The 23,361-nt window shown below is 47.5% G+C and overlaps 3 protein-coding genes across 7 annotated transcripts in view; 1 reads left to right on the top strand and 2 right to left on the bottom strand.

Moving 5' to 3' along the window:
- LOC115558343 (xaa-Pro dipeptidase) overlaps positions 1–893 on the bottom strand; it is a 10,215-nt gene extending 9,322 nt beyond the window's left edge. The window contains exon 1 of the mRNA XM_030376362.1: positions 771–893. The gene's annotated coding sequence lies outside the window, so the exon portion shown is untranslated. The remainder of the gene's footprint in view (positions 1–770) is intronic.
- Positions 170–4,017, top strand: dhdh.2 (dihydrodiol dehydrogenase, tandem duplicate 2). The gene is made up of 7 exons (XM_030376363.1): positions 170–278; positions 807–918; positions 1,181–1,344; positions 1,868–2,120; positions 2,657–2,781; positions 3,036–3,186; positions 3,635–4,017. Exons 1-7 carry the CDS (start codon positions 189–191, stop codon positions 3,742–3,744), a joined length of 1,005 nt encoding a protein of 334 aa, XP_030232223.1. The 5' UTR covers positions 170–188; the 3' UTR covers positions 3,745–4,017.
- Positions 4,007–23,361, bottom strand: pkma (pyruvate kinase M1/2a). 5 transcript variants are annotated; one of them, XM_030376357.1, is made up of 11 exons: positions 23,318–23,361; positions 14,494–14,675; positions 13,725–13,816; positions 11,830–11,961; positions 11,148–11,334; positions 10,557–10,827; positions 9,696–9,846; positions 9,286–9,438; positions 7,682–7,848; positions 5,437–5,618; positions 4,007–5,134 (listed from the first exon to the last, which is right to left on the bottom strand). In XM_030376357.1, the coding sequence occupies exons 1-11, from the start codon at positions 23,344–23,346 to the stop codon at positions 5,028–5,030; spliced, it is 1,653 nt and encodes a 550-aa protein (XP_030232217.1). In that variant the 5' UTR covers positions 23,347–23,361; the 3' UTR covers positions 4,007–5,027. The 5 variants fall into 5 exon arrangements, with proteins under 5 accessions (XP_030232217.1, XP_030232220.1, XP_030232218.1 ...); XM_030376360.1 differs by lacking the exon at positions 23,318–23,361 and adding an exon at positions 20,926–21,072; XM_030376358.1 differs by lacking the exon at positions 23,318–23,361 and adding an exon at positions 20,709–20,731.

Genomic DNA, 23,361 nt, shown 5'->3' with positions numbered 1-23,361 from the left:
TTCCTGCTCAGCAATTTTATTTCTTACCGCTTTATACAACATGTCCTGGCTATGGTAGACTAACGTCCATCATTTTCAGACCATGCGAAGACAACACTGACGCTCTGTCGTCCCCTTCAGGCAGAAGATGGAACTACACGGCTTATATAAAGCTGCTCCTCATGGAACTGCTGACACTAGTGTCCAACATGGCAACCAGGTGGGGAATATGCAGTGCAGGGAAAATCAGCCACGACTTCACTGTTGCCTTAAAATCCCTCCCGGACTCAGATCACAAGGTATCAGTAAAAAAGTGTCCGAAAGAGAACTAATTCAGCAATTGAAAATGTGTTTCTAATCATTGAACAGTCGCCGTTTTATGTCATCAAACTGCTGTCATTGTCAGACAGCAGTGATCACATGGTAATCTAGAGGTCCGATCCTGAATTCTGGTTCTTTATATCCAGTTTGTTTTTTTTCTACTAAAGGGTTTAAGATTTTCCTCATTGATTCTCCTCCACACTGCAGCATGCGTTAATCTCGCCTGCTTTGTTTGTTGCACACAAACAGATTGTCTGGTGTCCATACTTCATAGTATAAGTTATGTGTTCCATAATTGTTGGTTTAAAGTTCATACCAATAATCATTCGAATTATCCAACAAATTGAAAGAAATTAGCACTTAAGACAAATATGGCCGACCGTGCGTGCCATTACTTGTACAATCTTGTTCATCTAGTCACATATGCACATGGCCTCGCCTATAGGCCTGCTACAATATAATGGACTCACCTATAGAGCTTATATCACTGTTTGGTTTGTTCTCAGATTGTGGCTGTGGGCGCCCGGAACTTAGAAGATGCTCAGAAGTTCGCCGAGAAGCACAGCATCCCTGCAGCCTACGGCAGCTACGAGGAGCTCAGTAGGGATCCCTCCGTAGGTCCGTCCGCCTTCTCAATCATTGTTGCCTGGTGATCACGTGACATCGTATCAACCCAACCCAACAAAGGCTGTACCTGTCAGAAAAGTTATTGCTAAGATAGTTTTTCCAGGCCAAGACATAATTGATATGAATCCATTTGTTTATAATTAACTGCTTACAATATTATAATCATTGCCTGTAGCATTCTCTATTGGCTCTAGATCTTCACCCTCAAGATCACCATAAACATGAATAACCTTGATGATCCTGTGGTCACCAGACGTTGTGTACCTCGGATCCATCCACCCGCGTCACCTGAGCCTGAGTCTGCTCTTCATGACGGCCAAGAAGAACGTGCTGTGTGAGAAGCCTCTGGCCATGAACTCCAGGGAGGTGGAGGAGATGGTGGCCTGCGCCCGAGCCAACAATGTCTTCCTCATGGAGGTTTGGATCTCCAGTACAGCCCAGGAGTTATGGAGGCACTTCATATTAGAGATGTTCCAATACAAAATTTTTCCTTCCCGATACCGATTCTGATTCCTGAACATCGGCCGATACCGAGTACATACGATACAGAATCTAGCATTATAATAGCACTTGTTCTTATTGAAGGGTTCTCGATGACAGGAATGTATGTACATATTGACAGTAAGTAAGAGAAGATGATCACTTTAACACTAGAGAACCTGTTCTCTTTAACACTAGAGAACACATTCTCTAATGTTAAAGAGTTGGGGAAACCGTTATCCTTTACACTAGAGAACCCATTCTCTAGTTTTAAAGAGTAGGGAACATGTTCTCTTTAACACTGGAGAACACATTCTCCAGTGTTAAAGAGAACATGTTCTCTTTAACACTAGAGAACACATTCTCTAGTGTTAAAGAGAACATGTTCTCTTTAACACTAGAGAATGTCTTCTGTAGTTAAAGAGCAGGGAACATGTTGTTCCTTCTCTCCCGTCCCCAGGCCGTGTGGACCCGGTTCTTCCCGGCGTCTCTGGAGATCAAGCGGCTGCTGGCCCAAGGGGCCCTAGGGGAGCTGAAGATGGTGAGGGCGGAGTTCGGGGCCCCCCTGCTGGGGGTCCCCCGGGCGATGGAGAAGGAGCTCGGGGGAGGGGCCCTGCTGGACATCGGCATCTACTGCCTGCAGTTCGCCTGCATGGTGTTCCAGGGGGAGCGGCCCGAGAGCGTCCAGGCCAGCGGAGGCTGCCTGGAGACAGGTACACACCTGGGGGGGAACACCTGGGGACAGGTACACACCGGGGGGGGGAACACCTGGAGACAGGTACACACCGGGGGGGGAACACCTGGAGACAGGTACACACCTGGGGGGGAACACCTGGAGACAGGTACACACCGGGGGGGGAACACCTGGAGACAGGTACACACCGGGGGGGGAACACCTGGAGACAGGTACACACCGGGGTTAGCACCTGCCTGGAGACAGGTACACACCTGGGGGGGAACACCTGGAGACAGGTACACACCGGGGTTAGCACCTGCCTGGAGACAGGTACACACCTGGAGGGGAACACCTGGAGACAGGTTCATACCTGGGGAAGATACCTGGAGACAGGTACACACCTGGGGTGAACACCTGTCTGGAGACAGCTACACACCAATCACAAGAATATCAACATTAACACAACTATATATTTATATTATAATAGAGGATTGTATATACCAATAAAACAAACCTCTTCCTTATTTTATTACCTGGAATTGAATCATTTGAGTGTGCGTGTTCTCTCTGCAGGAGTCGATGAGTGCATGGTGGTGACCATGAAGTACTCTGGGAACAGGATGGCGGTGTGCCTGATCTCCAACGCTGTGGCGCTCCCCAACGAGGCTGTGATCACGGGTACCAAGGGCTCCGTCAGGGTAGGTGGAGGCTTCACTACATAATCACAACACAAACGTTGAGATGGTCTCTGGTACCGAGGGCTCCGTCAGGGTAGGTCTCAACCATCACCACATTGTCAAACAAAAACGTTGAGATGCATGTACCTTAGTCATGTTTTGTTATTATGATCCATACTTAATACACCAGTATTAGCTCTTAATAAAACAATGTATGAAATACCGTATTTGTTTATAAATGTGAATTTAATATTTTCACATTTTTTTAAATGGAGGTTCCTGCCCACATGTGGTGCCCCACGTCCCTGATTGTGAATGGAGAAGAGACCCAGTACCCGCTACCTGAACCCTATCTGCCCACTAACTTCCTGAACAGCACGGGGATGCGCTACGAGGCGGAGGAGGTGCGACAGTGTCTGCTCAAAGGTAACGTGAACCGAATCACTTGGCTGGGGACGCCACTAGGGGGCATCAGAATGCTTAATTAAGTGTCTCGCTCATTTAACCATTGTTTGATGGTTGCTTTCAACATGCTTTAAATTCTGCGGTGTGAAATTCAGTCATTGATCACTTCGACAAACGGGATATTGACAATAGGAAATATATTCTTGGTTATCACCGTTTAGAATATAAAGCAAGTCTCCTGATAAAGTATTCAACAGAGGTCCTAGCATTTTAGTTTTACCCATCAAATGCAACTATATTTACGACATTAACGTTTCATTTACTCGTTATTTTAGAATGATAAATGCTTACCATCTCCTCTGTATAGCTATCCAGTTGTTCATTGCCAGTACTTGAACACATGTCCAGGTAGTGTCCAATATAAATACGATCCAAAAACATCCAACGAAAGCTCCTCCCCTTCCCCAAGGTCTGAAGGAGAGTCCGGGCATGACCCACGCAGATTCAGTGCTCCTGGCCTGGCTGGAGGACGAGGCACGCAGGCAGGTGGGGGTGGAGTACAGCCAGGACCACCACTGAACCACTCGGAACCACCTGGACCCAGTCTACAGCCAGGACCTCCACTGAACCACCAGGACCCAGTGTCCACTGAGTCACTCAACCAGTCGTACAGCCAGGACCAGAGTCACTCAGGCCCAGTCATCAGCTTCTACTAAATATCCTAATTAACACAATGATCATTCAAATTCCTACATTTGTATCCACCACTGCAGAGGATTTATTTTCCATCATGATAGATTTATCTTTGATAAAAATGAAAATAAAAAACACCACGCCATGATTACGATCGTTTATAATCTTTTATTGAAGCAGATCCAGTCACGTAGGACAGCTCAGTACACCAGACTCAAACAGCCACTGTTAACACATTTTGAAGTAAGGTCACGACACAAAGGAATGAGCGACTGCCGACAGCAGGGGAGAGGAGTGATGAGTTTACCCACAATGCAGTGGGGTTTCAGGAGGGATGGGCTTCTGCCCTCCCCATTTGCTTGCAAAAAAAAAAAACTCTAGAAAGTGCTCGTTGACATTTAAAGTTCCTGAACCACAAACCGACAATATAACGGGATATAATTTAAACCAAAACAACGCTTAAAGTTTCTCTCACAAACAACAGTAACTGGCGTTCAAATGACCTTAGTATCGGACATCCATAGCTAGCATCTCTTATCGTTATAGTTACAAAATATAGTAGTCATGGATGCCCCTAAACATTTCACCTCCGACGACACTCAAGTTAAAACAGAATGTGGAATGGGCGACAGTAGGCTGGGAGTGCAACATTTAGAGACTTGGACAGTCACAGATGGCTTCAGGGTAAACATATTAGATACATACACACAGGAGAGCCATGTGGGGGAAGGAGGGACTGCAAAGGCAGCCATTTTGATACTAGTTTTGTTCTGGTCTTTTGTTAAAGGCAGAGGAGAGCGCTCTGCCTCCTTTAGTTGGACTCGTGATTCTCCCCTCCATGAAACCCAGCTACCGGCGTGCTAAACCCGTCGGGCCTCTCACTACCAGGGAATAAATACAGGAGGGCGTGGTCGGGGTGTACCAAGCTGCCGCCCTGGAGAGTTTCAGAGAGACGTCAGCGTGAGGAAGGATGGAGTGTATATAGCGACCGACACGCTGCCGCCGTCAGGCCGCGTGTTGGGGGTGAGGAACCGTATCGCGTGTGTCTGATGACTAAACTGGTGCGTGGGCGGCTGGGGGAGAAGGCTGAGTGTTGCAGAGGAATGAGACGGAAGGTGTGCAGAGGGGGGGGGGGGGGGGGGGGTGAGCAGGCCAGAGACCCGAGACCCTTAGGGCACGATGACCACCCTCATGGTGTTGGTGTAGCCGGAGCCCGGGCGCCAGCCGGTCAGCACGATGACCACGTCGCCGTCCTTGAAGAAGCCCCTGGCCTTGCCTGGACAGACAGACACAAGTGGTTTAGTCATCAGGGGACAAGGTGCAGAGATGGGAGCGGGCATTCAAGACTAGCTCCCTTCAACAGCAACTCAGAGGGGTCAGTTTCCCCTCAACTATTTAGACTATCCCATCTTAACTTATTTGCCTACAATCCACTTTAGTAGCAGGTCTAATGCAGCATAGAACCTGGCCAGTGGCATTGAAACCATGGACCGGACTAGAAGGCCCCCCTTGACTCATAGTCAGTAGACTGGCCCATTGCCCCCCCCCCCCCCCCCCCCCTGTGGCGCGGTGCCTCACCCATCTCCATGGCAAAGTTGACGCGCAGGTCGACGTCCTCAGCCCAGACGTTGTGGGCGGGCCGGTTGTAGAGCACGGGGAAGATGCCGCGGTACAGGTGGGCCTGGCGGGCCGTCTGCCCGCTACGCGTCACCGCGATGATGGGGGCGCGGGGGCGGTACCTGGAGATCAGGTGGGCGGACCTAGACACAAGACCGGAAGGACGCCATGTTGGGGAGGGCGGTCATGTTGCGTTGAGCTCCGCATCACTAATCATCAATGTTGATGGATCTATATTAGAATTACAAGGCAAGTTTACACCAATACAACTATCGACGTTCTCCTTTTAACTCCAAATCCAAATGTTTTCTAATCTCAATCTCATAATTATTCATGCTAAACTTAGTATACGATTATATATGCATTTGTGTTACCTCACATTCACCCATTCATACACACATTCATACACAGGGATCTTACCAACAACCATCGGGTTAAACCCGCTCTACCTCCTGAGCCAATGCCACCCAGGACAACTAAATATATTTTTATTTCACCGGAATCCAAACAAACTAATCAACCGGCTGGGAGATCCACACAACGCTACCAGTTTCCATAGCAGCACGTATTCCCCACGGACTCTGAATGACCCCACAAAACAAATGACTCGCTGGCACAACATAGTAGCTCAAGTAGCCCTTTCTGATGAGATAAGACACAACAACCAACACACAGTCCGTTGTACTCGGTCCAGCACGCCTCACAAACACTCAAGAAGCAGAGACCATGCTCCCGCTATAAGGCGGGCCAAACTAGGGTTCAGGGGGTATAGGGGCGCGGTTAGCGCTGGGTGATTCAGTAAACAGCACCTGACTTCAAGAGGCGGACATAATTGTACAACATGTCATTCCAGTATTACACCGTTATACTTTAATAACGTGTTGCACAATAATAATTAATGACTGCAACAGTAATTATTGTGTTCATTTCAGGCGGTGATAATACAATAACAGCCAGTCTACCAGTGTGAGTGAACACTGGAGGCCTTCCTCAGAGTATCAGCAGGACCAGCTGCTGGTACCATGATGTTATCGTCGGATGCTACCTGATTAGGTCACAAACATCAACATAGCAACCGTTTGTCTCATGAGCTCCCTTCATCTAATCTAGGCCAAATACACCCAAGAGCGTTTGTGCGAGTGCATATTATTGTTCTGGTGTGACTTTATTTATTTTTCCATTCAAACGTCCCCCCTCTCTGTACATCACTAGTGGTACACTCCATATGTTGTAAATTGCCCTCAGTGGATCGTGTTCGGGGTGTAAAGCCACAGAACTTCGGAAGTACAGAGACCACACTTCCGGCACTACAATGACTTGGAAGTACTACTTCCTTCTCGTCCTAACGCACCGTACGGGGGAACATACTATTTTGGTGGGTGGGGGTTAATCGACAAATACTTGGTAAATTTCGAGTCCTAAAAACAAACGCTTTTATTTGCGCCGTCTCCCTCTCTGACCTACGCCCATCCAGCACCTTACCTTCAGGAGCAGCGCTCGCCCCCCCCCGCCCCCCCCACCTACCGTCCCGTCTTGGTGAGCACGATGATGGCGCTGGCGCAGCACTTGAAGGAGGACTCCACGGCGCCCACGGCGACCGCCTCCGAGGGGTCGCGGGTCAGGTCGCTATGCCGACGCAGCTCCTCGAACAGCTGGCGGTGAAAGGTGGCCGCCTCCGCCTCCCGCGCAATCTGACCCACGCGCCAAACCCAGCAGGGGGGAGGGGTTACACTCGGGTCATTCACACACCCACACACACCACGAGGGACACCCGAGAAGCACTGGCGACCGCCTGGAGGTCTGAAGGGACGTCATCGCGATGGGATACCCGCTGCTTGCAAGGCATTGCAGAGATACTAGTTTTTGAGGTCAAATTATTGATTGTATAGTTTTAGGTCGGATGAAGATGCCGTGCTCTGTTAACTCTGGTCATGTGGCCGTACAGAGAGCCAGTAGAGCCCAGCTGGACCATCGACCGCGCTACTGGTCTGAGCCCAGGCGACCGTCCTCCCAGCCAGCGCTCCAGAGCCCAGGCCGTTCTGCCGTGCTTCTCGAGTCCTCGGTTCCCTGCCTTGCCCTGCACTGCTCTCCCTAACCAGCCTGTCTGGCGTCTGACCCCCCCCCCCCAGACCTGGACCCCGCGGGAGCGAGAGGGGCCGGGGTCCCCGCCAGAAGCGATGGGGGCCAGGCCGGGGGTCCTGCCTACCTTCCAGAGTTTGTGAGCACAATGAAGGCGGCGGCTAGGATCTTAAAGGAGGCCTCGACGGAGCCGATGGCGATGGCCTCGGCGGGGTCGGTGGAGGGCGGGGTGCTGCGCCGCAGGTCCTCGAACACCTGCCGGTGGAACATGGCCGCTTCCGCCTCGCGGGCGATCTGCCGCCGGCCGCGTGCAGGGGGGGGGGGGGGCAAAGGTCAAAGGGCAAAGCCACGCCAGGCAGGATGCATGAGGAGGATAGTGGGGGCGGGGGGTGTAGGGAGACAAGGGGGTGCGGAGGATTGAAGGAAAGGAGGAAACAACAAGGGGACAAGAGGGAGACGGGTGTGAGTGCAGTGAGACCCACGACAACACACAAGTTAAAACACACGTTAAAACATACCCAACATGCACAACAATCATATCCCCCAGGGGGTGGATACACAGGGTCATGCTACACCCAATCAAATCACAGGCTACACTCCTCTTTGATTTGGTTAGAGTGGATGATTGACACTGATTTGCACATTCGTTCCCAGCTGGACGAGTACAGAAACAAAGTGACAGTTACTGGACAGGTGCACAGAAGGCTCAGTCGGAAGGAAGGGGGAACAGCTAGATGCACGAAAAAGATAATGATGAAGTTTGTTAGAGCCACGGTTAGTGAGCATGAATGAACCGTAAAACATTCATGTTACTGCCGTTGAGATCGGTTTAAGGGCTGGGTTACTGGGGTAACTGGGCAGGGGACGGGTTAGGCTCAGTTGGCCAGCATGCAGTCAGACCAAGAAGCAGGTGTTGGAGGACTGCCGTGTCTGCAGTGATGAGCGAGGAGCAGAGGACCAGCGAGACCGGGCCGGGTCATCTGGAGGAGGGGCCAGGCAGTTCGAGGAGGCCAGGTACTTTGGAGAGGCCACGCAGGGGTGTAGTCCCCAGGTAGCCCCCAGGCTACTCCTAATGCTACGTTCTCATCCTATTTATACATCCTCCCACGGCTGGACAAAGGGATGCGCTCCATTGAGCCATTTCGGACCGCTTTCCTCCTCGAAGGGCTTTCTTAGATGCATGAAGGAGGAGTGAGGCATCTCACTCAAGGTGGTCTACTGGTAGGGTCGAGGGCGGGCATGCATTGGGGAATCAAATCCGGTACCTTCGGACGCCGTAGCCCAGATATATAAATGACCCTTCTGGAGAGTTGAGGCACTTAGGGTTGACTCTCCCCCACACATAAGATAGGCTGACATTGAGGATGCCATTCATAAAGGAAAACAGCAAAGAAATGGAAGAGAGTAAATGAATAGGAAGGAGAAACGGCCAGTAGACCAGACCCCGGGTTTGAACTGGGAAACCGTCCCAGTAGATCTGGTCAATTGGGTTTAAGCACAGGGTTTCAGGATGAAAAGACCCCAGTAGCGAATATAAAATGAGAAAAACAAATGCAAACACCGACCTCTTAGTGAGGCAAGAACTACGATGTAGTGGATCCTGTTCTGAACTCCTTAGTGGGACCAGTAAGGTGAACATAAGCTGTACAGGTTCCTGCTCTGAACTCTTCACTGGGACCAGTAGGGTGAAGGTACGCTGTACTGGTCCCTGTTGTGGGCGGGGCTGCTCACCATGTGCTGCGTGCGGACGGCCTCCAGGGGGTAGTCGCCCTTGGCCGTCTCCCCGCTCAGCATGATGCAGTCGGCGCCGTCCAGCACGGCGTTGGCCACGTCGCTGCCCTCGGCGCGCGTGGGGCGGGGCTTCTTGATCATGCTCTCCAACATCTGCACGGGGTCAGGGGTCACAGGTCAAGGGTCAGGACATTGAGTAGGCCTGCAGCATGAGACCGCAGACTTGCAATTTCTTTGGTTAGCCAATGAGGAGACAAACGTCGACACTGATTACCAATTGTTATATTAGTGTAGAAAAGACATTTACAAATATATACAAATGCATTTAATAACGGCAATTATACACGCAATACTGTGTATTGTTAGGGTATTCACCCAAAGCTAGTTTAAAACTATTCAACATTACCAACCTGTGTAGCGCAGGTGATTGGCTTGCCGGCTCTGTTGCAGCGACCAATCATCATCTTCTGGGCAAGGAAGACCTTCTCCGTGGGGATCTCGATACCCAGGTCGCCGCGGGCAACCATGATGCCGTCGCTGGCATCCATGATCTCGTCAAACCTGCGTCAGAAGGAAACAACGCGTCAGACAAATAGGAAGATACTAGGGGCACCAAATATCGTACCTATTTTATCAAAGACGAGTAACTATCAAAAAACTCAGTATGGATCATGAATAAAGACCGAAATCCAGCACCTTACCTTTTAACGGGCATTTTGTATTTATAGTTAGACATATATATGATGCTGTATCGTAACCAGATTTTTGTCCAATATATTTATCGCAGAATCGCGATATTATCGGGATTGTGGGCCATGTATCACACATCTTAGTCTACCATGTGGGGCTGCTCGATTATGGGAAAAATCATAATCACGATTATTTTGGTCAATATTGAAATCACGATTATTCAAACAATTATTTTTGAGTTTGAAAACATGTATTTATTCAGCATGCGTCTCCAAAAAAATATAAAACATTGTAACTGAGAACTTTGAAATTTCACCTTAAAAAAAATACACAAAATGGTCAACAGTTGTCTATCAAAATAATACAGATATTGATCCAGCTGTTCTGCTATTTCTATTAAAAACATAATAAAATCGAAAAACTTGATTATGTTCATTTTGTGATCGTTTGACGCCAACATCGAAATTGCACATCAAAACATCAAAATTTGATTAATCGCCTAGCACCATACTATTCCCACCCCTAATGGAGACGGTGCCGTCTACGTTAAGTGTGTGGTGGTGGTCGTGCGTGCGGCCCACCTGCGGACCCCCTCGTGGTTCTCCAGCTTGCTGATGATCTTGATGTCCTTTCCCTTCTCCCCCAGGACGGCGCGCACCGCCTTGACGTCCGCCGCCTTGCGGATGAAGGAGGCGAACACCATGTCCACGCCCTGTTCCAGGCCGAACTGCAGGTCCTGGATGTCCTTCTCCGAGACGGCGGGCAGGTCCACGGCCGCGCCCGGCAGGTTCACGCCCTTCTTGCTGCCCAGCGTGCCACCGTTCTCGATCTCACACATCAGGTAGTCTGAGCCTGAGGGGGAGGGAGAGATGAGGGGGGAGGAGGAGAGAGAGAGATCAGGCCGGCGCTCACTGAGGTAGGGCCGTGTTAAGCCAGGGTTTGACAGCCGAGGGAACTGTAATACACTAATGATAAAAACGACTTTTCTAAGACCAATTTAAGAGGCGGTACAATGAGGTGGTTGTAAGACAGACAACCCTAACACACAGGGGTGGAAGAGGGGGGGGGGGGGGGGGGGCAACAGGATGCAGTAGTAGAGAATAGTTGGGTCTGGGAAGGAACCTGTAATTTGTTAACAATTTCTACGACACACCCTAAGTATTGGTACCCACCGATCTCCTTGACCTGCAGGGACATGAGTCCGTCGTCGATGTAGATCTTGCTGCCGATCTCCACCACGTTGGGGATGTTCTTGTAGTCCAGCCACAGGACCGTGTCATCACAGTTGTCCATGAAGCTGTCGTCCAGGGTCAGCTTGATCATGTTGCCCTTCTTCAGCTCCACCTCCGCCTCCCCGCTCTGTCAGAAAACCGAGGGGGAGCAATGTTTTAGCCGTTGGTTTGAACAAGATTCATGTTTACTCCAGTCAAATCCCCATGGGCTGAAGGCCTGAAGAGGAGAACTTAAGTCACAAATGTATGTGGACTAAACCTTGCGTCTGTAAGCAGACCATGCCATGAGTTTGTTGACACCACAGAGTCCTGCAGGGTTGGACCCTCGTATCTAGATCTCAAACACCACAGCCCTGAACCAAACATGACCAGGCGGATATGAGCCCCTTTGCAAGTCAGAGGGCAGGCTGCACGTTATTACAGGCGTCTCTAAGTGGCACAACTACAGTGGAAATAGGTTTAGAAACTTGCCCTTAGAATATTTGAATTGTGGTTTTAAAGAGTTGTGACAATCTTTAAAAGCACAATTCAAACGTCCGACAGTTGTATCATTCCTCAAGCACTCTGGTGGGGGTCTTCAGAGTCCGGAGGTGGTCTCTCAGGGTGTGAATGGGGGACTCACTCCTTTGATCAGTCCGGTCCTGATCTCGGGCCCCTTGGTGTCCAGGGCGATGCCCACTGGCCGGTAGTGGATGCTGCCGGGCTCAAAGCTCTCACAGGCCTCGCGGATATTCTTGATGGTCTGCGAGTGGTACTGAAAAACACATAGAAGACATCTTAAGAAATCTAGCTATTTTAGAGCATATTAGTAAAAAAAAAGATGTTGTATATTCTGAGAAGAGCTCTACAGCTCTACGGATTACGATGACAAGAGCGTGCCAATGAGCAAGCAAACGTTAAAAGAAAGTAACCATGTATTACATAATGCCCGCCGCATACAGAGTACACATTATCCTGACAGCATTAGTAAGAGTCACGCTGGACGTCACGTTATTGATCAGAAATGCTCTTGAATGCGATCTCTTGGTAGGAGCTGCCGACTTTCATTTTGTTTCTGCCAAACAGGATTCTGTATTCATCAGGAATCTCTGCCTGGCTTTGCAGATCTATACGATCAACATGGAAAGATTCAAAATGGAGGGGGACAAGCATGTACACGTCCTGGCATGATGCAACACAAAGCAACTTTCACTGGACGGCTGAGTTAAAGAAGTTCAAAGACAAAGGCAGGAAAAGGAATCTCCTTGGCATTCTACCCAAATTCCCGTCTGTGAGGATGGTGCCAAGGTAGGCGTGTTTTGGCCATTTCTACCTGGTTCGTTTGGCCAGCGGGTAACCAACCAACCCTTTGCATACTAGGGCATACTGCTGCCGTTGGCTGGGAATGTAGACCAACCATTGAAATAGTAAATAGTGGATGGCTTTGCTTTGATTATCTGAAGGTTTTCCTTCTTAATTTTTTTTCGATCGGATCACACCAAGTCCTCAATACGTGGTGCAGTCACAGCTGCACTAAAGATCAGTCCATCTGTGATCGGATCAGTCTAGAAGCGTGCTAATGCCACCCGTGATCAGGACCTTGGATGCAAGGTTCCAGTAATCACATAGTTTACCTGGAGAGAGACGGATATCTGAAGTACAAATTATAATGATAATATATATTTTTATATGAATGTATGCATAAGCAACTTAGTTTGGACAACGTGGTTTTGAGTTGGTTGAGACAACGTTACAGCTGCTGCAACAGGTAATTGCACATTATTGCCAGACATGCACTAGATGTTTGCAAAGTACAGCAGAAGTCAAGTGAACCAATGGCAGAGCCTTCAGAATGTTCGGATTAAGATTGTTTTATAGCGATATCTAGTTGAGGTCATTGCAGCCTTTCACCAACACTACACGGGGGCAGAGAGGAGAAAGGCTTGGCTGCAGACCGATAAAGTATTTATAGCAACGAGCCAGCAGAGATTAGGTGTCCGTGCTCATCTCACAGCTCTCCTCCAACCCTGATCCCGCTCGCGTGTTTGGAGAAACGCACACCAAGAGAAGACCAGCTGTGAAACAGGCTGTCCTAGAGAGGAAATTAAAGTCCACGCACTACAAGAAGAACCTTTGGGTGAAATTCCTTTGGTTTCCAAACCTTAGGATCTACATATCAATCCTAGGATTTAAAAATAAATACAAAAAAGGGATTTGATGCAATATATTTGCCCACTACATTCCTTTAGTGAGGGGAACCATCCTCTGAACACACTTTAGAATAAGGCTCCAATCACACACACACGGGGACAGGACTGAGGGGTGAGACAGAGGTAAAGCAAGCATACTTCCAGCAAACCAGAAATATCATAAAAAGCTATCACAACCAGATTAAGTCTATAAAGCAAATCTCAGGCATGCTAAAGTGAAACCTTTAGCCTCAACCTCAACCGTGTTTGGAACAATGGGCTGACTGTAAAGTGTGCATTTACACAGTCCGCACGCATATCTGTGAGGCGTTGGCATGTCTTTGTTTACCTCGTGGTTGCCGTGGGAGAAGTTCAAGCGGGCGACGTTCATCCCAGATTTGATCATCTCCTTCAGCATGTCCACAGAGCGGGAGGCTGGCCCTACAGGAGGAACAAAGACAACAGTATTAGGGCTGGTTTATGAGCGCCACACCAGCGGGACTCACTGATACAGAAGACATTATAAACTCAAGTCATGGCTGAGTTGTTTCGGCAAAGCACCATCGCATGTGCCGCTTTTAAGCAGCTAGGGCACTTAAGACGGTGAGCTACGTTGAAGTTTTATGGCTTTCCTCCAATTGCCGGAGCTGTAAAAATAAACCGGGATACCCTGTGAGTCAGTGAGGCTGTGCCTCAGACCGACTCAGAGGTGATGCATTATAGAATCCTATACTCCCTATTTTTTTCCAAATTCAGTTTTTTCCAGAATGTTTTATGATTCGTGCTTATTTTAGCATCAGAAAAAGTGTCTGCTTTTGTGAATTAATAAAACTTCAACAATTTAATAAGAAAACAGTAAATTCTTAATGATACACACAACATTGCACTATTTGGAAGACGGCTGCTGAAAGCATCGCGAGGTGACTTCAATCATCAGGCCTACTTTTGATATTTCTTGATCAATTTCAGCCAAATTAAGATTTTTTTGGCAAATTCTGCAATATTCCACTTTAGAGAGTAGACTCCATCTTTAGTCCCAGATTCCACGTTTCCAACCGCATCTCGGAACTCGTAGGGCCCTACACTGTGTGCCACGCGGTGTGGTCACGGCGACCCACCGATGGTGCAGATGATGCCCGTGTTGCGGGCGGTGGTGGGCTCCGAGTCGATGTCCAGCAGACACAGGTGCTCCAGGAAGGTGTCAGCCATGGCGGCTCCGAGCTGCTGGGTCTGGATGAAGGCCGAGCCCATGTCCATCGTCTTCTGTTGAGGCATGGTGGATGCTGATGCTGGGTGGGTACTGCAGGAGACACGGAGAGCGGAGGGGAACGGGTTAGCTGCTGCCATCAGCACAAGACCAGCAGCACTCTGCTCAGCTGATCCTAGTAACAAGGTGCTTCATTCGATTAAGACCGAGGACAACAGACTGCAAATGTAGGCTGCAACCAGTGCCTCCATTTTGATTACAAGTGGTGACACGAGTTGTCAAGATATAAATCTGTCATTTAGAATGACTCAGCACCACCTCATTTGGTGGTGTAGGTAACAAACTACTACAGGCCTGTCTTTGTTTGCAGCGGACCACCACAGTCATGACAACAGATTTACTGAACAAATAAACGCTCAAACATTTCCTGGCCGGACTTGAAAGGGAAATTCTAAAGCCCGGTGCTTAGACTACAACTCCACCACAAGGCATTTGAATAAAATCATTATTTAGACGACAAACACTGTGGTTCCCTGAACAATAGACGGGCTGGAGGATGTGACCTCAACAGCAAAACACAAAAGATTTGGGAGGTTTATCGCTATTCTAAAAGGACTTTACGAGATGGCACGTTGAGCTATCCACCCACCAACAAGTGTGTCAAACATTAGGGCCCCATTTTGAAATGGGATATCTTTGCAAGATCTTTTAAGGAATAAATGTAATCAATCATGTATGGACATAACAGCAAACCAATGTTTAAATTGCTTAAGCATGTTAGTATATTGTTTAATGATGTAGTGCCCACATCAGAAACACTGCTCCTCTCCTACATACTCAGAGTGAGCGTGGCCTTTGCTTGCGTGGCCTTCAGCACAGTCACAGAACATAAAGTTCCCATCCTGCCAACACCCACACCGTTTACATTTAGCAGTGGCTTACAACCATTCCTAAACACATTAACACACTGATGCAGAGTCAACCATGCAAGGCGACAGCCAGACGGGCGCAGTGAGGGCGAGATGTCTTGCTCAAGGACAACACGACACTCACACAAGTCAACCTGCTTTACCTCCTGAGCCAATCATACCCTGAGTTTCACATGACACCAAGGAAGGCTACTAAAATAAACCATGAGGCCGGGTCTTTTGTGATGGCTACTGGAGGAATCAATGAGGAAGTTCAGCCCACAGGTCAAAAATACTCTTATCATTTACTCATAATGTAAATTGATTAATGTATTTAAAGCACTTTAACTACAACATTTTGTTAGGGCAGTGCAACAAAAACAAGATATATCATTACAAAGAGTTGCTCAATAAAACATAATAAAATGTTAGTGTTTTCCTTATAATAAATCCATTTAAAAATAAGTTTGCCCATGCCTGTAGCCTGTCCTGTTCAGACAGAGACACAGTAGGGCCTTCACATGACACCAAGGAAGGCTACCAAAATAAACCATGAGGCCGGGTCTTTTGTGATGGCTACTGAGGAATCTACAATGAGGGAGTTCAGCCCATTCTGATTGGATGGGCTCCGGTTACATAACCGCATCACATGACCTGGCCAGACACCATGGGAGAAGAACAGAGACGCGAGGCCGTGTTCTCGCTCTAAACTGGGCCTGGATTCACTGGTGGTTTCGGGTAATTAGTCAAGAAGAAAGTAGGCTTGATACAAAATACAACATGGATAATGTTGCAGTTGAAACTGTAGAAAGTTATAGAGGGAACCGCGATATAAATTTAATATAAAAGACATGCAATAGCCCAAACTGGGACAGCATCGTACTGCTGGACAAATAACCTTAAGATTGGATGCCCTCATTTTGAATTAATTATCATTACGGAAGTGGTCAGAAAACTATGATTGCTTCTGTCAGTCTGAACTTTCACAGGACTGAGTAATCCAATTGGACACCTCTGAATTGCTGAAGCAGCAACAGTGAAATCATGTGCAAATAGTTGATGTAGTGGCAGCCCTTTCAGTTATTTAGCATTAGCGTTATTATTTATTAGTATTTTTCCAGATAATCATGACTTCCAGGCAATAATTTACGCAATAAAGCTCACAACATGGCACCGTCACTAGGGGTGGGTATTGCCAAAGAAGTCACGATTCGATTCGTATCACGATTCATATGCCACGATGCGATTCTATCACGATGCATCGCGATACTTGAATTATTGCGATGCATTGCGAATTTTCACTGAACACTGTTAAAAAAAAATTAAGCTGACTGGCTGTGTATGATCTGGATAGTGTGTTCAATTGATAACTCAAAGCAACTCAATTCATACATAGCTGTATTTATTGAAACGACTATTACTGGACACACTGACAAGTGCTAAGGATCTATAAAACTTAAAATAACAAAATAAGGATAATCAGTGCCGTTTACATGGCCTCAGTTGTCCTTTAAACCAATGGAATGAAAACATTCAAACATTTCCCCTTTTGGAAGTAGCTGCCATTATAACAGCAATATAATTTCATAAACATAAGAGGACAAACTGATGCCACAAAAGGTGAATATGCTTTATAAAACTATATATAAAAAAAAATATATATATATATATTTTTTTAATTATTCATTTTTTTAAATCAATAATCGATTCTTGGCGTCAACAATCGATGCAGTAGATCGTGAAAATTAGAATCGCGATGCATCGTCATGACGATTATTTGGCACACCCCTAACCGTCACCCACCTCAGCACAAGGATACATCCACAGAAGAACGATTACGCAACTCTATAGCAGTATGACAGTAGCTCAGTATTGCTCATGACATCCTGGCCCCAGAAGGCGTACGTGCAGAGAAACCCGTCCAGCATCGCGGGCCCCTCAGACCACAGGCCCCTGCTCCTCAGTGCCACCATCAGACCATCGCCGTAGCAACATGGAGAGAGAGAGAGCCCTAGGACTACAGTACGTGAGCTCAGTCACATCCCAGTCCGTCGAGGCTGGCTGAGTCACCGACACACACCACCAACACCCCGCCACATGGGGCAGCCCCCTCGTTGGCTCATCAGTCCTCTGACTTCACAGCACACAAGAGCTTCAATGAAAATCACAAATAGGTGAAACTATTATACAGTTGACTATCATCTATCCATCATTTTAAAAGCGAGATCTACATTCCTTTCCCTAAGCCCAACTTTGAATCATTCTGGCATATACGCTTCAAATGATAAATCCCAAACTAAGATCCAGCAGAAATATCGATGATAGTAGGTAATGCTTAACTACAATAATAGGCAATCATTGGACATCAGACTGTTCATTTGAAAAGGTTATGCCTGGAACACTGCAGTATAAGTTAGTGTTTAGCTGAATTAACAAGCCCTTCGATGCAATGCTTTATCAACTTTATCTCCACTTTATCATTAGTCAAACATCCTGCCAAGTATGTCATTTCCCGGGTTAAATCATAATTTAACACGCCTTTTGAGTCCCTCATTGTACGAGTTATGGAACCGTATCCAGTGATGCCTCTGGTCTTTGACACAACCAGCCCGCTTATCTCTCTGAGGGGGATAGGACTATGTAAACATATAGCCGCCACCGGCAGAGGCCTGGGAAAGACAATTACTGACCCTTGAAAGCCACTCTTGTACAATCTCTCACACACAAGGCTGGTTCTTCTAACACCAACTTTCATCGAAGCAAAGTCTCACCGTGCACAGCTGGGTGTCAGTATTAAATGACAAAAGGTAGTAGGAGCCATGAGCATAGTCCTACACTAATTAGATAACAACCAGCTATAACCAACCGGTTTAGTTGCTGCATGCGTGAGTAATTCAAATACACTCTTCCAATCAAAAAGGGTGAATTTGTAGCGCATGACCAGCGCTGAACCCAGATCAGCAGCCGCCCTGAGGGACGTAGTAGGGATGCTAACTTTAGTACCTGCTGCTAGTAATCCCCCCCAAATCCCTTTACCTATGCAACACACACACTCTGGAGCCACTTCCTCTGAGCCTTCCCGCCTCCATTATCAAGTGTGCTTTGTATAACCGAACAGTACAACGGTAAATTATGCCTCTGCCGGTGTTTCATTTCTGGTTAGAGGTCAACTTGGAGGACAGTGCGTCCTCCTAGAAGGATAGCATGACGGCTAATCCCAACCCAATTAAAACAGAAATCGTTCCACACACAGACACGACCATACTTACCCCCCGTAGATCGTACGGTTCCTCCTGGGAACAAAGAGGCTTGACGCGATCAAAGACCTCCACAGAAACCTCAGCGCGCTACATGGACCAATCCCCCCTCCGGCAGCGACACTCACACCCACAGAAGAGCAGGATGCGGCGAGCGTGCAAACGCAGGACTCAGGATTCGGTCGGCTTGTCCCCGAGGGCAAGAGCAGGGACCAGGAGACCCTGTGGTGTCCGTCTAACGGCCGTGCCACCCCGACGCTGCGGACACGCACAAGGTCACGAAGGACTAGTGATGTGGCGTACATCGCCACGCAGCCATGTCACACCACCGCACAGCAGCTTGGCTCAGGCACCGCAGCCCCTAGGCTCATATAGAGCCACGGCTATTAATAACCCTCACGACGTTGGTAGGAAGAGCCCACGTGCAGTGTATAGTAAACACAACTAGTGCGCCGTTTGTTAAAAACTACGTCACAGCCTTAGTTCAGCATTGGTCAAGGCGTCGTAAAGACCCTTATAGTTGACATGCCATACAGTCCAAACCAAAACACCATGAGAACAGCAGACATTTTGACTGACGATATGGGAACAGGTATTGACACAATACGCATTAGGGAAAAAAACGTCAACCCTATGCCTCTGCTCTCACAGGAATTTCTTCACTGCCTCTGTTGGTCCAGACCCTGCCAGCATTAGTCAGCACGTTACGGTGCAGCTATGGTGCAGAGGCACCGCATGGGGGCAGAGCCAGGTGCTCCCACACCTAGAACAGCTGCAAGGTGAGCCCCCTCTAAAAGGTAGGGCTGGAGTAGATATGACACCAAGTCACTGTCCTCTAGGCTGGTGGGCCTCTGTGTAACCTGCTGAGTCATGGTCTCACAACATGGCCCGTTTGGTAAACCAAGGCCAAACCAGTCTACGCATTTAACAACCATAACTACAATTATACAGACCAGCCAATGGTGAGGAAAGAGGATTTATAAATGTACGTGGGTCTATGTAAAGCGATATTTGATTGAAGTGCACGATTGACGAGGAAATACAGAAAATACCACAGAGAAAGGCCATAGAATTCTTCCCAGACCAATTAAAACATAAAGCCTCAATCTAGGCACACAGATAACTGATTCTCTGGCCTCAAACCGGCGAGTCCTCTGAGAGAAGTACTTCCATTTTGCTCATGGGCCCTGACACATGGATGATGAACAGGCTGTTACATAAATGTTGCAGCAGTCTCATGACTTCCCTTTCGACGTTCGAGGAATTGCTAACGGTTTAGAGTTTTTCATAATGCTCTGGAGCGATCAAGGACTTGTATTTATACATATTTAGGTACAAGAAGAACATAGCCATCACCACGTACACGCTCTTATGATTCGCTTTTGATAGCGCAATATTAATATTTTATCACCTAGAGTGTGATTATTTGAACATTCCCCACAATGAATCCTTCACATTTACATTAATGAACTCAGCCGACGAGAGCATTGGCTCACTAAGCACAACATAAAGATTAACACTTGAGTTAAGAGTACATCATCTAAATAAGAAGATAGCTGAGTATACTCATAAGTAATGGAAAGGCGCACCGACACAGATGCGCCAGAGGTCACATGGTGTTCTCTGCGTCATATTCCCCTGCCAGGATGAGGCTGACCAATGGGAGGCCAGGCCGGCCTGGACCACGCCCACACGAGGAGACAGCAGGAAGCGATGTACCAACGGTGCGCCAGCTGCCAGTTAGCATTTAATCTCTTAATTTGCTTAATTACAGATGCTTTAGGTTATTTGATTTAGGTTAGAAGAGCCAGTTTACGTGCTGGAAAAGGGGAAATCCACGGGGATTACGTTAAGCATCCCATTAATGTACACATGTCGTCCAACACACACGGTTGGTTAATGCGTCACAGACCAACGTGATAACCTGGTTCATGTAACCCAACCAACATCATCTCCATTACCTGGACATCAAAAACTATACCACACAGCAAGGAGCGAAATTCTCCGGAAACATAATCCCTTCAGACCTCAAGTGGAGTTCATGTCGCCATCTTCGAGTGTCAACATGAACAGCAAGAAAACATGTTCCCGGTACTGAGGTTAAAGTACCGGGAGACTAAAAGAGTAGTGTAGAGAAACTCAGCGGCCTTGCGGGGTACCAATGCTGAAAACACTCACCTTGTCTCGCCGAGTGATCGCCAGACTGAAGCTCTGCAGCTCCGCGGCTCAAGGTGATCCCTCTAACTTCCCGGGACTACTTCTCCGAGATGCGTGCTGATATCCCTCCGCGGTGACGTATGTCGCCAGGGAAATCACGACGATTTTTGATGTTATGTTAATTTTTGTTTTTATAACCTTATCCGTTGTGATTGTTGAGGACCGATTTTTATTGAAACGTTTTAACGAGGATTGTTTAAGCAAACGCGGAAGCGTTCAAGAGTGGTGTGGTGATGCGTCGGTGGATGATGGACCAATCGTGAGGCAGGACGGTATCGCATCTTCTGGGCCGACCCGTGACCGTGGATGACGGGGGCTCATAATCGTTTTACTTGAGCTGTATCTGGTAGGTTAACTGATGGTTACTGACGCATGGCCTTTTATATCTTCCTTGTATTACCTTCATTTCTATTAGTTGCATCTACATTACATTAATAGGAAATAACGACTTATTTGTGCTGAATGAGTTCATTCATTAAGTGAGTTAATTTCACCATTTAATTTATATAGCCATCAAGGCACGTCGGTAGCATATCGTTATTCTCAGCCACGCGTTATCCACGATGCACATGGTTTTAAGAAGTAGGCCTCCCGAGCTGCAAAGTTAACACGCAGTTAAAATGTTTCGCGAAACAACATCGCCCCCTAGCGGTTACATTATGTCATTATTCTGAGCTGGCTTTCTACAAGCTAAATGCGTGGAGATTTGGAACTATATTTATATAATGAACTAAACTTACCGATATATATATATATATATATATATAAATATATATATATATGCATACATACATACATACATACATACATACATACATACATACATACATACATACATACATACATACACACACACACACACACACACACACACACACACACACACACACACACACACACACACACACACACACACACATACATACATACATACATACATACATACATACATACATACATACATACATACATACATACATACATACATACATACATACATTCATACATACATACATACATACATACATACATACATACATACATACATACATACTAACCCTAACCCTAACTTAACCTATTCAAATAGATATATTTGCATATGAAATTAACTTCTCTATCACTACTATAGCATATATATATAGGAATAGGTAAGTTCAGTTCACTATATTTACACAAAATGTATTTTTTTCATGCTGAACCCTGTTCGCTTGATTGTCATACTACACAACATGTAAACATGTCCTCCCTTCTCATTATTATTGCCCTACACGCACTAACATCGTGGAGCAGACTGCTGCTTTAAAATGTGTGAACACATGTATCCCAACACGTGTCCGCTACAGTTGGAGAGTAGGAGCAGTGCACGGAAACATGCTGCTGTAAATCCTGCTGGAGGATTAAATATCTTATTAGCAGCTCTGTCCCTGACTAAGAGCCCTCCACACAGATTGACAAAGACCTACTTCTAACAAAGCCCAATCAAACGTAAATATTAGCAAATTTCAAAACGATTAAACTGCACAAAACTATCGTGGAGAGAGAAATCAGTCTCTGCGTGACTCAATGAGGTCTGGACCCGGGGCCGGCCGGACAAAAGAGAGGCATAATCCTAACTGTCACTTCTCATTCTCTTATCCCCCTGTGCCTACATGCCTGCCTTTGTCTCCACATTGCCTTCGTTCACTGGTTGCATTAGCTCCTCCCCTCAGTCCCCAGCATGCCCCCCCCCCCCGAGTACCCTCCCTGCCCTCACCTTATTACAACAGTGTTGGTGTCCTTAGCTCCACTGCTATCTACCCCCCAGTCCCCTCAAGCGCTCACCTTAATGCACAAGTGGTGGCGTAAGCTCTGCTGCTTCCCCCCCCCTCTACGTCCCCTGCCCACCTTATAACCACAGTGGTGGTGACTTGAGCTTCGCTGCTATTCCTCCCCTAAGTCCCCTGCCCGCGGTCACCTTATTACAACAGGGTTGGTGTCCTTAGCTCTGCTGCTATCTCTCTCCTAAGTCCCCTGCCCACAACAGTGGTGTTGTCTTTAGCTCTGCTGCTATCTCCCCCCTCAGTCCCCTTCCCGCGCTCACCTTATTACAACAGTGGTGGTGCTGTTAGCTCTGCTGCTATCTCCCCCCTCAGTCCCCAACCCACCTTATTGCAACAGTGGTGGTGTCTTTAGCTCGCTGCTATCTCCCCCCTTCGTCCCCTGCCAGCGCTCACCTTAATGCACCAGTGGTGTTGGTGTTAGCTCCGAGCGATCTCCCCCATCAGCTCCTGCTCACCTTATAACAACAGGGGTGGTGTCCTTAGCTCGCTGCTATCCCTCCCATCCCTCACCTAAGTCCCATGCCAGCGCTCACCTTAATGTGGTGCTGTTAGCGCTGCCCATGCTGCTCTTCAACTA

The sequence above is a fragment of the Gadus morhua genome, chromosome 14, assembly GCF_902167405.1.
Source record: "Gadus morhua chromosome 14, gadMor3.0, whole genome shotgun sequence".
In the NCBI taxonomy this organism is placed as follows: domain Eukaryota; kingdom Metazoa; phylum Chordata; class Actinopteri; order Gadiformes; family Gadidae; genus Gadus; species Gadus morhua.
The sequence above is the reverse complement of the archived record's forward strand: the minus strand, read 5'-3'. Positions and strand labels throughout refer to the sequence as shown.